General features: G+C 50.9%; 1 protein-coding gene across 2 annotated transcripts in view; it reads right to left on the bottom strand.

Annotated features, from left to right (window-relative positions):
• The window catches only part of SUPT5H (SPT5 homolog, DSIF elongation factor subunit), a 42,778-nt gene that overhangs the window by 12,911 nt on the left and 15,120 nt on the right, over nucleotides 1-14,747 (bottom strand). For both annotated transcript variants that reach the window (XM_081921925.1, XM_081921926.1), the window contains 14 exons: nucleotides 13,417-13,506; nucleotides 12,760-12,830; nucleotides 12,424-12,529; nucleotides 11,909-12,002; nucleotides 10,915-11,051; nucleotides 8,563-8,718; nucleotides 8,180-8,326; nucleotides 7,287-7,433; nucleotides 6,967-7,092; nucleotides 4,415-4,499; nucleotides 3,300-3,404; nucleotides 2,220-2,322; nucleotides 1,161-1,288; nucleotides 80-185 (listed from right to left, as the gene is read on the bottom strand). In XM_081921925.1, coding sequence (XP_081778051.1) covers nucleotides 80-185; nucleotides 1,161-1,288; nucleotides 2,220-2,322; nucleotides 3,300-3,404; nucleotides 4,415-4,499; nucleotides 6,967-7,092; nucleotides 7,287-7,433; nucleotides 8,180-8,326; nucleotides 8,563-8,718; nucleotides 10,915-11,051; nucleotides 11,909-12,002; nucleotides 12,424-12,529; nucleotides 12,760-12,830; nucleotides 13,417-13,506 — 1,601 coding nt within the window. The remainder of the gene's footprint in view (nucleotides 1-79; nucleotides 186-1,160; nucleotides 1,289-2,219; nucleotides 2,323-3,299; nucleotides 3,405-4,414; nucleotides 4,500-6,966; nucleotides 7,093-7,286; nucleotides 7,434-8,179; nucleotides 8,327-8,562; nucleotides 8,719-10,914; nucleotides 11,052-11,908; nucleotides 12,003-12,423; nucleotides 12,530-12,759; nucleotides 12,831-13,416; nucleotides 13,507-14,747) is intronic.

Raw genomic sequence — 14,747 nt, 5'->3', positions numbered from 1 at the left:
GCAAAAGAGGTCAGCTGGGCCCAAACGGATTCACGCCTCTCCACCCACCCAGCCTCCTCCTCCGATGAGGAACACTAACCTGGAGGGAGTGTTGGGGTTGTTGGGGTCCCAGGCCCCACTCTGCGCGGGGGTCCGGCTGCCATCGTGCAAGGGGGTTTGAGAGCCGTAGTGAGGAGTCCGGTTTCCTGAAAGATGGGCGCATGTCATGAGATTAACACCCAAGACCAGAGGGTGAAAAAGGCAGCATCTTTTACATGTATACCAGTGCTATCCTGGAAATCTCCTTTCTCTTGCGTAATTTATTCCGCTCCTTAAAATTAGTAAGAAGAAGAGTTTGGGTTTGATATCCCGCTTTATCACTACCCGAAGGAGTCTCAAAGCGGCTCAGAATCTCCTTTCCATTCCTCACCCTGTCGCGGGGATTCGAACTGCCGACCTTCCGATCGGCAAGCCCTAGGCTCTGTGGTTTAACCCACAGCGCCACCCGCGTCCTGATAATGGGCCTAATTGCAGGCTGAGATGAAACAGCATACAGGGGGCAGGTTCAAAAAGTATCTACATGGTGCTTAGAGAATAACTTGCACCTAAATATTAGTAAGACAAAGGAGATGGTGTTGGACTTCTGGAGGAAGAGAGGAGAACCTACGCTGTTGTATATCGGGGGGGGGGGGGGCGTGTGGAGGGAGTCTCCTTTAAATTCCTGGGAGTTTACCTTAGTGAGGACCTCACATGGAAAATGAACATAACTCAGGTGGTCAGAAAGAAGAAGAAAAAGAAGAGTTTGGATTTGATATCCCGCCTTTCACTTCCTTTAAGGAGTCTCAAAGCGGCTAACATTCTCCTTTCCCTTCCTCCCCCACAACAAACACTCTGTGAGGTGAGTGGGGCTGAGAAACTTCAGAGAAGTGTGACTGGCCCATGGTTACCCAGCAGCTGCATGTGGAGGAGCGGAGACGTGAACCCAGTTCCCCAGATTACGAGAAGCGAACCCGGTTCACCAGATTACGAGTCCACTGCTCTTAATCACTACACCACACTGGCTCTCAGTAACTTTATTGAGCTGTGGTTCACTAACTAACAGGAAACCACACCCAACAGGTAAGACCTGACTGTTCTCCCCACCCCTGCCCCCATGGGCCCCCCCTCCATCCTCTACTCACCATCATGCGACGGAGTCTGTGACCCATACATCGGCGTGCGGGACCCTGACCCATACATGGGGGTCTGAGAACCGTACATGGGTGTCCGTGCATAAGTGGAGGTCATGCCACCTGGTTTCTTTGAACCGCTGCCAGAGGGGAAAGGGAAGTGCTGGTTAGATAATAACAGAATTTGGACACCCCCCTTCACTTTCAAGAACAGAACAGACCCTGCATTCCCCAGGCATAAGGAGGAGCTATCCATTCATTCTCCATGTGGGCTGGGGCCAATGTGAGCCCGTCATCTAGACACCACCCCACCCCTGCAGCCAATGAACGGCCAGGGATGCTGGGAGTTGTAGTCCAGCAATGCAAAGAAGGTCGCAGGCTCCCAAACCTGGTCCAAATTCCTTGGTGCTTTAAGACGATTTGTACTAAAAGCTGGGCCAGTCTTAAGGCAGCCCTGCTTAGGGAAGCTTTTAATGTTTGATGCGTTACTGTATTTTAATATTTTGTTGGAAGCTGCCCAGAGTGGCTGGGGAAGCTCAGCCAGATGGACGGGGTATAAATATTATTATTATTATTATTATTATTATTATTATTATTATTATTATTATCATCATCATCATCATCATCATCATCTCTGATTGGAAGGTCCGTGAGAGGTTCAAGAAGTCAACCAGTTTGGTGGAATCATCTTTCCCTTGGGGTAACATAAAACCCCTGCTCTCTTCTTCAGCGTGTCCACAGTCCCTGAATGCAGGAAGCACAATGTGTTGGCTCTTCTGTGTCTCTGGGAATCCCAGGTAGTAGGGGACCCCAATCTAGTGTATATTACCAGTGCATGTACAACAGGGGGAGGGAACTTGTGGGCACCCAGCTGCCACTGGACTACAACTTCCCCCATCCCTGACCACTGGCCTTTGAGTCCAGCAACTTCTGGCAGACCCCATAGGTCCCGTCCCCCCTCTGTCCCACCAGGGCTTGCAGGAGTTAGGTGTCTAAAGCGTCTTCCCACGCTGCCCCTCTGCATCCCTTATTCAATCCTGAACCCAGACACATTGCCCTGCCGGCTCTTACAAGGTCGTGAGACGCTGTCGGTCCACAGAGATGGTCTGGCAGGTGGAATGTAGCTCCACGCGGGCGGTGGATTCCGTGGCATCCTTGACCATGCCAATGTAGCCTGTGAGAGATCAGAACCGAGCTTGTTAACCTGGGACACGCAGGGTGTTGGGATAATCCGTTCCACCTTAAGGAACAGGCATGACTGTTGTGCGTCACATGCCTGTTTACACTCCAGCACAGCTTGCTGGGAACTTCCGTTTGCGTATAGCTCTTGCTTTGGACACGAAGAAGATCAGACATGTTTCCTTTTCTCCTGATGTACGCTGAATAAACTGCTTGTAAATATGCTCACACAGCCTCTCCTGCCACTTCTGTCTGCGCAGCTTTTACTCTGCTGAGTAGTGTGCCTGGGCTTCTGAAGCTCGGGTCGCAGATTCATGCTGCACCAAGGACTGGAGTTCGTCTGGCACATCGGCCAGTGGGCTGGAGCCAGTTGGGGGCCTGCTAATTGCCCCCGTTTCCTTGGCTGCAGGCCAACATAGGGGGCACTGCCAAACTAAGCTAACTTCCTCCACCACATGCCTGGGAAACTGAATCCCTGGTCTGTGGATGTCTACCACTGCAAAACCATTTTCATTTAACTACGGATCACTTACAACCCCAGGGCTTCAGGGGGTGATAATCCTGGCAGGGGCGAGTTAAGAACATAAGAAGAGGGCTGCTGGATCAGACCAAAGGCCCATCTACCCCAGCATCCTGTTCTCAGCGGCCAACCAGACGTCCATTATGGTAAACCTGCAAGCGCAACTTGAACCTATGCTTTATGAATCTGTCTAATAGCTGCATACCAAGGGGGGGCCTTTAATCTCATGCAGCTACCACCTCCAGGGAAGGTAATGACGCTCAACTCAGTTGAAAATGGCTTTTCAACTGGGAGATCTTTCCAAACCACTTTCCCAGTCCTGTCCTAATTAATGTGCTGCAGAACTAACGGGAGACAACCTAGAAACACTGCTGTTTTAATCACTTTAAGTATTCTTAACCTGTTCCAGGACCGGATAGTGAAAGGTGGGCAAGAGCGAGGGGGCAGCTTACCTTTGTAGGGGCCTTGGGAAATCCGCACGGTCTGCCCAATGAGGTCGTTATCTCTGCGCCCGCGGCCTCGGCTCATCCCGCCTCCTCCAAAGCCGCCGCGCTGCCCTGCGGAGCGGGAGGATGAACACAGAGGTGTAGCACACAAACACAAACACTCCCAAAGAGACCCCAGCTTGTCGGAAACGTCAGCGGTTGCAAGCCTGGGAAGATGCAAAATGTGCATCTTCCTCCTCTGTTGTAGTCGTGAATAACCTCCCCCACCAATCTCATCAACACCTTCAATTAAGGTAGGTAGCTGTGCTGGTCTGACGTGGTCGGAATGGGTTAAAAAATTAAAAATTAAAAAATTGTCCAGTAGTGCCTTAGAAACCAGCTAAGTTTGTTCTTGGTATAAGCTTCAGATATCTGAAGAAGTGTGCATGCACACAAAAGTTTATACCAAGAACAAACTTAGCTGGTCTCCAAGGTGCTACCGGACATTTTATATATTTTATACATATATATAATCATCAATTATATACACCCTACCACCCATAGACCTCAGGGCGCAACGTAAAAATTACAATACAGTGGTACCTTGGTTTAAGAACAGCTTAGTTTATGAACAACTTGGATTAAGAACGCTGCAAACCCAGATGTAGGTGTTTTGGTTTGCGAACTTTGCCTTGGAAGCAGAACATGTTCCGCTTCCTATCTAGTGTAAATTGAGCTGCTATGGGAAAGCACACCTTGGTTTAAGAGCGGACTTCCGGAATGGATCAAGTTCATAAACCAAGGTACCACTGTATAAAAAAACAGAAAATGCATAACAAAAGGGAAGACAACCTGATAATCCCCCCTTGCACAAGACATTTTTTAAAGGGCGTCAGGTGTCAATCAACCTTTCCCACTGGCAGAAAAAAAAGCAGGTGTGTGTCATCGTTCACAGTTTTGGAGGGATTAGGTATTTGTTTTACTGCCTAGAATAACAGACTCGCAGCTTATTCGGCGGCTCCCTTGTTCCTTCCAGTCTCCTGCTGCCGTTCATTTGCAGCAGTGCACCTCCTTGCTGGGGGGAGGGGGCAGAAGGGGGAAAGGGGTGCAACTCAGTTCCCAGGGCGCCCCAGGATACGTACCTCCGGCGCTGGGGTGCATGGGACTGTTGATGCGAGGACTCATGGGCTGGAAGCCGCCAATGGTGAAGTTTGTGACATCCCGGGGCTGGGGGGAAATAAGAGAAATGAAAAGTTCGGAAAACATCAGTAAGCCCCCACCGCACACCCCGCAATCTGGTGCAATGCTTCGGAAAAGGAGTCGGTGAGGAGCAGGAGGGGGAGAGTGTTAGAATATTCCGTTCCACCTTAAGGGACAGGCATGAGACTGTTGTGTGTCACATGTCTGTTTACACCCCAGCACAGCTTGCTGGGAACTTCCGTTTGTGTATAAAAGGTAAAGGTAAAGGTACCCCTGCCCGTACGGGCCAGTCGTGTCCGACTCTAGGGTTGTGCGCCCATCTCACTTAAGAGGCCGGGGGCCGGCGCTGTCCGGAGACACTTCCGGGTCACGTGGCCAGCGTGATGAAACTACTCTGGCGAGCCAGCACCAGCGCAGCACACGGAAACGCCGTTTACCTTCCCGCTATAAAGCGGTCCCTATTTATCTACTTGCACTTAGGGGTGCTTTCGAACTGCTAGGTGGGCAGGAGCTGGGACCGAAAGATGGGAGCTCACCCCGTCACGGGGATTCGAACTGCTGACCATACGATCAGCAAGTCCTAGGCACTGAGGTTTTACCCACAGCGCCACCCGCGTCCCTTCCGTTTGTGTATAGCTTTTGCTTTTAGCTGTCTTGCTTTGGACACAAAGGGGATCGGACATGTTTTCCTTTTGCCCTGATGTATGATGAATAAACGGCTTGTAGATATGCTTACACAACCTCTCCTGCCACTTCTGTTTGCGCATTATGTCTGCTGAGTTGCGTGCCCCAGCTTTTGAAGCTGTGGGTCGCAGGTGCTGCAACAAGGACTGGATATCGCCCGGCACACTGGCCGGTGGGCTGGAGCCAGCTGGGGGTCTGCTAATTGCCCCCGTTTCCTTGGTTGTATGCCAACAGAGAGGGTACTCTTGCTTTTGGTGGGGGGTGGGGTGGAAAGGGTGGTCCCAGAGCCATCCTTTTGCTGCTGCTAACACCAGAACTCGTGGACATCTAACAATGCTGATGTTGGAAGATTCAGGATGGGGGAAAACAAAGCACTTGTTATCACAGAGCACAGTGGAAATGGCTGCCACAGGAGGCAGTGATGGCTATTAGACACCATTGCTCTACTTTGAATCCCAGTTTCAAGAGGCTGCAGGAGGGGGGAGGGCTGCTCTTGCGCTCAGGTCCTGCTTGCAAGCTCCCCATTGAGGCACGTGGTTGGCCACTGTGAGAACAGGACTGTCTGGCCAGAGTGGTGCATGTTCTGGTTATCTCCCTCTTGGACTACTGCAATGCGCTCTACGTGGGGCTGCCTTTGAAGGTGACCGGGAAACTGCAACTAATCCAGAATGTGACAGCTAGACTGGGGACTGGGAGCGGCCGCTGGGACCACAGAACACCGGTCCTGAGAGATCTGCATTGGCTCCCAGTACGTTTCCGAGCACAATTCAAAGTGTTGGTGCTGACCTTTAAAGCCCTAAATGGCCTTGGTCCTGTATACCCAAAGGAGCGTCTTCACCTCCATCGTTCTGCTGGATACTGAGCTCCAGCACCGAGGGCCTTCTGGCGGTTCCCTCAAGAAGTGAGGTTACAAGGAACCAGACAGATGGCCTTCTCAGTAGTGGCACCCGCCCTGTGGAACACCCTCCCATCAGATGTCAAGAAAACAAGCAGCTATCCTATTTTTAAAAGACATCTGAATGCAGCCCTGTTTAGGGAAGTTTTTAATGTTTGATGCAGTATTGTTTTTAATATTCGGTTGGAAGCCGCCCAGAGGGGCTGGAGAAACTTAGCCAGATGGATGGGGTAATAATAATAACAACAACAACAATAATAATAACAATAATATGCTGGACAAGATGGGCCAATGGCCTGGCGCAGCAGGATCTTATTATTTATTATTTGTTAAATTTGTAGACCACCCTATACCCTTAGATCTCAGGACGGTTCACAACCTAAAATCACAATTTCTGTTTGGCCACTATGGGAGGCAGATTGCTGGACTAGAAAGGCTCTGCTTAGGACCTTGTGAAACCTGAAGGACTACTCAATTCTATAGCCGTGACAGACCATTGTGGATGACGAGGAGAGAAAACAATTTGCTTCGTGCAAACTTTACTGGGCCTTAGGGTTAGCCCTCCAACCAACTTCTTTACATCGCAAGGTTATTAAATGTATTAGTCAGAGGGCAGCTAGTAGCAATGTTGAACCACTGATGTCCTTTCTAAAAATGATGACGCTGAGACGTGTTCACATGGAGGTGCGCATGTTATCAACAGCAACAGGAAGATTCTAAAGAAATAAACGGGTAGAATTCAACGAAGCTCTAAGTGGGTTTGTGCATGGAGAACAAGGTCCGCTCACACAACAGAACCCCACCACCACCAGTTCCATGCCACCAACAATGTAGCTGAATCCTTTAATTGCCAGTAACTGCTGGTTGGTCAGAGGGGTTGAAACCTCTTGAAGGTGAACTACTTTCCCTTCTTACCTTTGAGCCTCCGGCCAGAACCAAATGGCGCGTCTTGCACACAAACATGCCCCCGTTTTCCACTAGCTTCTTGCAATGCAGGAAAGCGAAGCTCCTGAAGAGGTGGCGAATCTCGCCCTCGCGACCCTGGAAGGAGAGGGAAGCAACAAGGGGCGCTTTTAGTTCAATGGCAGCGAGCATAGCCTGGGTTGTGTGGTAGCCAAGGCCTCCGCACAACAAACAGGCAGATCTGACAGATGCAATGGGCAGGAAGCCCTGTGCACCCAGAGCCACACCCAGCTGTGCAGCTCAGCACCCTCGGAGCCTGCCCTGCTCCTCACCGAGTGGGGCCCGTCGATGACTTTCACAATGTCTTTGACATGGATGTTGTTCTGCTCAGAGTCCAGCGCCACGGCAAAGCGGTTGTCCTTCTTCCGGTTCACAGCCTGGTGCCTGACTGTCACCACTTTGCCATACATGTTGAGGACCTGGGGGGCGGATAAAAGGCTCAGAGTCGCAGGGTTGGGAGATGTGGAAGGTGGGGAAACACCCCCTCAGCTCCCTGGGATTCTTTGATGAATGCTGTATGATGAGCGAGGCATATGTTATGTCCTTGCGCATGTATGCATACACAAGATCAGCTGAAGGTAAAAGGTAAAGGACCCCTGGGATGGTTAAGTCCAGTCAAAGGCAACTATGGGGTGTGGCACTCATCTCACTTTCAGGCCGAGGGAGCTGGCATTTGTCCGCAGACAGCTTTGAAGGTCTTGTGGCCAGCAGGACTAAACCACTACTGGCGCATGGAGGACCGTGGCAAGTGCCAGAGTGCACGGAAACACCATTTACCTTCCCGCCGCAGCGGTACCTATTTATCTACTTGCACTGGTGTGCTTTCGAACTGCTACATTGGCAGAAGCTGGTACAGAGCAACGGGAGCTCACCCCGTCGTGGGGATTCGAACTGCCAACCTTCTGATCGGCAAGCCGAAGGGGCTCGGTGGTTTAGACCACAGCGCCACCAGCTGAAAATGACTTATTGTGCCTTAATCGTTAAGAGATCCCAAGTGAACATTCTTGTTTTGTAATTTAAAAATCCCCACATTCGTCAGTTCTGGATTTGATCCATTAAGGAAAGCAAAGTAAAATAAAACCACGCAAGATGCAAGGCAGTCTCATCTCTGATGTAAGGAATGGAAGGCAGCAAATCCCAACCCGCAACGGCAGCACCCACCTACCTGGAAGGTCTCCCGCTCCAGGCGGACAATGACCCCGACTGTCTGGGGGTCCAGCTGCACCAGCTCCCCCCACTCGTGCTGGCCGCCAACATCCACGCCAGAGGCTGTCTCCGAGCAGAGCTGAAGGTCTCGGGGGAGGACTTTGAGCTGCAGGAGGGAAGGGAGTGATCTCAAAAAGGCACTTTTGACATTTTGACTTACGTAACATAGCACAGATGCAGAAAGGAGAGGTAATTATGATCTTGGTTCAAAGGCTGGGGATGTGTGAGTGTTCTACACTGGTAAGATACACATCGCCAAAAACCAACAAGACTCTCAAGACACCCCACCACCACCAAGGCCGAGACAGAGGCTGTTTTTCTCTGCCTGCCAGCCCCACTCACCTCGTGCATTGTGAGGTCGGAGAAAAGGATTACGAAGTTCTCCTCCACACGGACGATCAGTCCCGTGTCGCCCTCAAAGCGGCCGGCAATCACCTTCACGTGGTCCCCCATTTTGAAGTATTTGCGCAACTCCTGGGCCGGGAATTCTAGCATGTCCTAGTGGGGGAGGAGGAGGGAGAACAAAGAATTGATGGAAACCGGAAGGGAGAGGGCTCTTGTGCTTGAATCCCGCTTGTGGTTTTTCCATAATGGGCATCTCGCTGACCACAGCGAGACCAGAATGCTGGACTACAAGGGTCACTGGGCAGATCTAGCAGGCTCTTCTTATATTCCTTCACGATCCACGAAGCCAGCCAGTAAAAAAAAACCTCTGTGTGTCTCCTGGTCTGCCCCGCAGAGGACCTTAAGGTCCATGAATAACCATAGTTTAGAGGTCCTGGGCCCTAAGGAAGTCAGACTATCCTCCACCAGGGCCAGGGCCTTCTCAGTGGTCGCTCCGACTTGGTGGAATGCTCTGTCCCACGAGACCAGAGCCCTTCAGGATTTAACCTCCTTCCGTCAGGCCTGTAAGACAGAGCTATTCCGCCTGGCCTTTAATTTGAATTCAACCGCTTTAATTTGAATTCAGGCCTTTAATTTGAATTCAGATCTTTTATTTCCCTTCCTTCCCTCCCCTTCCCCTTTTATGACGATCACCCGCTCTGAGACCCCACAGCTAATTCTCCCCTGGCCTCCTCGCTGGCCCAAGTAGGACCAACTCAGCCAGCTAGTCCTGAAGATTATCTAATTGATTTTTGAATTTAATTGTTATTCATGTTTTCATACTGTATTTTATGCTGCTTTCATAATTGCTTTAAAGTGTTTTAAATTTGTTGTTAGCCACCCTGAGCCCAGTTTTTGAACCAGGAAGGGCAGAGTATAAATAAATTATTATTATTATTATTATTATTATTATTATTATTATTATTATTATTATTCAAGCAGGCATCTCATTAGGATGCTGGACTAAATGGGTCTTAGGCCTGATCGAGCAGGACTCAAGGTGTCTGTGCTCATCCTTGCTGCAAGCAGGCACTCCCCCACCCGCCACAGCAACAAGGGCTCGCTCCCATGTCACATTTCAGCTTGCAGTTATAGATATCGCTTGGCAAACAGCCTACATTGGCTGTTCCCTGACTTTGGGGGCCATTGGACCCACGTACCTACGGGACCACCTCTCCTGGTATGCCCTGCGGAGGACCTTAAAGTCCACAAATGACAACATTTTGGAGGTCCCAGGTCGTAAGGTGGTTAGATTGGTCGCACGTAGGGCCAGGGCCTTTTCAGTACTGGCCCCGACTTGGTGGAACGCTCTGTCCCAAGAGACCAGGGCCCTGCGGGATTTGACATCTTTCTGCAGGGCCTGCAAGACAGAGCTGTTCTACCTGTTCTACCTGGCCTGCAAGACAGAGCTGTTCTACCCTTCCCTTATGGTTTTGATCTATGGGCTACTTTTAAAATGAGGCTGCATTTTAAACTGCATTTTAAATTGGTCTTTTCCCCCTATTATGATTCTACTGTAATTTTACTGGTGTTAGCCGCCCTGAGCCCGGCTCTGGCGGGGGAGGGTGGGGTATAAATAAAATTGATGATGATGATGATGATCCCCATGGCTCCATAAATTAACCCCCAGTCCCTCCTGCCCTACAGAAAGCATTATTCAGAACAGAGGTTTGCACAACCCACGTAAGGAAAATAGTAACACAATACAATTCAGAACAGTGACCATTGATTGCACATCTATTCGAAATCCAACTAAAACTATTTAGGTTGAATTAATCCAATGAAGGGACGCAGGTGGCGCTGTGGGTTAAAGCCTCAGCGCCTAGGACTTGCCGATCGAAAGGTCGGCGGTTCGAATCCCTGCGGCGGGGTGCGCTCCCGCTGCTCGGTCCCAGCGCCTGCCAACCTAGCAGTTCGAAAGCACCTCCGGGTGCAAGTAGATAAATAGGGACCGCTTACCAGCGGGAAGGTAAACGGCGTTTCCGTGTGCGGCTCTGGCTCGCCAGAGCAGCGATGTCACGCTGGCCACGTGACCCGGAAGTGTCTCCGGACAGCGCTGGCCCCTGGCCTCTTAAGTGAGATGGGCGCACAACCCCAGAGTCTGTCAAGACTGGCCCGTATGGGCAGGGGTACCTTTACCTTTACCTAATCCAATGAAACGGATGAACTAAATGATCTAAGCTTTCCAAAGCCATTTACACCTCCCGGGGCCCCCTAGGTAATCTCACTGCCCACTTTGGGAACTAATGGCTGACATCAGGATGCCATGACGCCAGAGAGGGGAAGGGAGAAGCCAGGGAGCCACTGTACCTTGAGGTCTTCGTGCTTCGGCATGATGGTGATCTTGTTCCCGTCCACGCTCAGGATCTTGCCTTGCAGGTTGATCAACTCCCCCTCACACACCTCCACGTTGTCGCCGGGCTGGAAGTTGTGTTCCCGCTCCTTCCCTGAAAGACGGAAGGAGGCAAGTGAGGCGGCGCAACCTGGGCAGCTTGCCACAGCCCCCTTCCTGTGAGAGGACTGTGTGCGGCGCGTTCCAATGGCTTTGGCCTACCTAGAAGGCGCAATGGACCCGGGACCATTGGAGGCTGTGGGTCCTCTTGGCAAGGATCCGCGTGAGCTAGGAGCGAGTGCCTGGGGAGTCACGGAGGAGCACACCAGAGGCGGCCAAGGCCAGCAGCCTCACTTTACGTGGGGCTGCCCTTGAGACTGACCCAGAAACTCAAGCGGGTGCAGAATGCCACAGTGAGACTCCTTACAGGGTCCTCGCTGCGGGATCACATTCACCCGGTGCTATATCAGCTGCACTGGCTCCCGGTGGAGTACAGGATCAGGTTTAAGGTGCTGGTTTTAACCTTTAAAGCCCTGTACGGCCTAGGACCCTTGTACCTACGGGACCGCCTCTCCTGGTATGTGCCACGGAGGACCTTACAGTCTTCAAACAGGTCCCGGGCCACAGAGAGGGTAGACTGGCCTCAACCAGAGCCAGGGCCTTTTCGGCCGTGGCCCCGAACTGGTGGAACGCTCTGTCACAAGAGACTAGGGCCCTGAGGGACTTGATATCTTTCCGCAGGGCCTGCAAGACGGAGCTGTTCCTCCAGGCCTTTGGCCAAGGCACAGTCTGACCCTCTCCTGTAATCCTCACAGAACTCTAGCCCAATGGTTGCCATTAATTTGATTTTGAATTAATTTTAAAAGGAATTGATTTTAGAATGTTGTGTTACTTTTATTGTTGTTAGCTGCTCTGAGCCCGGCTTGGGCTGGGGAGGGCGGGATATAAATAAAAAAAATATATTATTATTACCGGTGCTTTCCGTCACCACCTCCAAGTCAATGCCTTCCGGTTGGTCTTCAAATTTCTCCAGCTCAGACAGGGTGGGCTTCACTCCTTCTGTGATCTGACGATGCCCAGGAAACAGAACGGGTGGTTTGGAGGGGGAGAGAAAGCGAAAGAGCAGGCTGAGGGGGTGGGAAAAACAGAGGCAGCACCATCTACACCAATACTGAGCTTTTTCAAAGGCCTCTCCACTCACTGCTTCTGCCAGGGCTGATTCGCAGATCTCACGCCCCGGGGACGTTGATTGCATAGGGAGGGACTACCTAGGACACATCAGCCCCGGCAGATGCAAAGCAGGCACCGGCAGGTAGCCATTAGAGAACACAGCCCTGGTCCGGCTGGACCAATGGCTTCTCACCAGGTTCAAGTCAGCCTCCAGCGCAGCATGTCAGCCACCTGCCTTTTCCTCTTATACAAGGGTCTATACTGCAGAAGTCCTCCTCCACCCACCCTGTTGCTCAGGGCCCCCCCCAAATCCTTACCACAGCAGACATAGCAAAGCTCTTGAAGAGGAAGCCCTTCCTGCTGTAGCGATTCCCCTCAAAGATGAGGAAATCCCCATCGGAGGCCACGTCGCCGCCCAAAGACCTGGAAAGGAAGGGACGGAGAGGCTTAGCAGTTAGCATGACCAGCAGCAAGAGAGCAGCTGGAGATGGACAAACTGGGCCTGCGTTGGTTCCCCAGGAAGACAGAGTCTGCAGCTGTTATCACTCAGCCAACAGTCTTTCTGCCCTGGGTTCCCCCTCTCTCTCGGCCCTTCAGCGCCCGCCTCCTCTCCAAATCTGGACACCCCCCACCCCGCCCTTCTGGACTCTCACCGGATCTTTTCGGCATCAAAGAGGCGCTGTGGCGGGCGCTTGAACTTCTTCTTTTTGGCAAACCAGTCTTTCTGAAATGGGAGAGGAAGAGGCAGGGTTTGCGACGGGAGAAGCAACCCAGGAAGTGTGGTGGTTTTAGAGAGAATTTAAAGGTGTAAGCGGCTAATCCCCCAGCTCACCTGCCTCTGGCCCCTGGGCAAGATCCCAAAATTATGGAGGCAGAGGCAAAAATAAAAATAAATACAGGAGACGATCATAAAGGAGAGAACAGGGTGTGTCCAGTGTGCACATGCAGGTGTGTGTGTGTGGCCACACCCACTTCTGGCCACGCCCACTGATGACCAGAACATCCCAACTCATCCAACGGGCCAAGAGCGAAGGCAGCTTACAGGGGAGAAAAGGTCAGTTTGCTCTCGTTTTAGGGAAACGCATCTCTGAATTACACTGGAGCCAACAGAACTCCAGTCTCTGCAGACCCTGCTCCCAAGGGCGGCTGCTTCTGTTTTGAAACACCAAAGGGTGAAAATGAAGCACCTCTTCCCTTTCTCAGCCCACCAAACCTGGAGAAATCAGAGGCAAAAAACCAAAGGCCCAGCGGAAGCACCCAAAAGGTGCACTGGTGAACAGAGGCTCCTGCAATGAGCCGAGCCAACATACCAGGCTCATGCGGGCTTTGATGCGGTCGAAATCGATGCGGGGAATCATCTTCAGGGAAATCTGATTCTGGCTGGGCTCCACGTAATCCACCTAAGGGGAAAGGGAGGGAAAAGACATTGGTTGGTGTTCAGATTGCAAGCAACGCAGCTCAAGCACAAACTCCTTGCTCAAAGGCAGGGGTTCCTATCCTCCACCTTGTGCAATCCAAACCATAAGATTCTCCATGTAGCATGCACTGGTGTCCAAACTTTTTTTCAAAGAGGGCCAGATTTGATGAAGTGAAGGGCCGTGGGGGCCAACCATAGAGGCCAACCGGTTGTTGAGCTTTTTGGGAGCTTGAAATTGTTGAGTTTTTTAAAGGATTTTACCCTAGGGAAGTAAACTGCCGCAGGGGCTGGATTGAACAGACCGGCGGGCCGGATTAGGCCCCCGAAACAGACTTTGGACATGCCTGCGACTGAACAGTTGCTAGCATAGAGAGCAAAATGGCTGGCAAACACCAGCCTACGACCTCTCAGGTTGTTGCCGCCTTTCAAGCTGAGATGAACAGCGATGAGGAGATTCCAACTAAACATCAGTAAGAATTTCCTGACATTAAGAGCCGTTCAACAGTGGAACAGACTCCCTTAGAAGCTAGTGGATGTTTTTGGATGTTTTTAAAGAAAGGTGGGATGGCCATTTGTCAGGGATACCTCAGTTGTGATTCCTGCATTATAGGGGTCTAGACTAGATATTATCCCTGGCTCCCTTCCAACGATTCTGTGATCCTACACAAGGCGTCTGAGAAGTGGAAGTCTCAGCTGCCGCTTTTTTGGAAGCAGGTCAAAAGCTTTCAAGTTCTGTTAGGGGTTGTAGGACAAGACCTGCCAAGAAAGGTAAAGAACTTATTTACGTACGCTACAACAGCGGCAAAAGTCTTGTTAGCACAAGGATGGAAGAATGAGGAAATCCCCGCGAAAGAAAAATTGATGAGCTATGTGGAACTGTCCAAATTGACATACAAACTGCGTGAAAAGGACAACTGTGACTTCAAGGAAGAATGGGAACTTTTTACAAGCTGTCTAAAAAGACAGCAAAATGAATTCGGAGTCTTAGGCAGGTTTTGAATAAAAATTCACAAATTTATTAGCTGAACATATGATAGGCAAAGTAAGGACATGTGCAGTTTTATAACATGCAGAAAACAATGTATGTAAAGAAATCAGGGAGGGGAGCCGAGGAAAGTCCTTGGTGGGGGGGGGAGAGGGAGGGTTGAGGGGGGTGAAGGGGGGAAATAATGTAATTGATTAAGAGGACTGATAAATTGTTATGTGGAAATTGGTTAATAAAAA

This window comes from Podarcis melisellensis, assembly GCF_964234715.1.
Source record: "Podarcis melisellensis genome assembly, chromosome: 8".
In the NCBI taxonomy this organism is placed as follows: domain Eukaryota; kingdom Metazoa; phylum Chordata; class Lepidosauria; order Squamata; family Lacertidae; genus Podarcis; species Podarcis melisellensis.
This window is presented reverse-complemented; position numbering and strand designations above follow the sequence as displayed.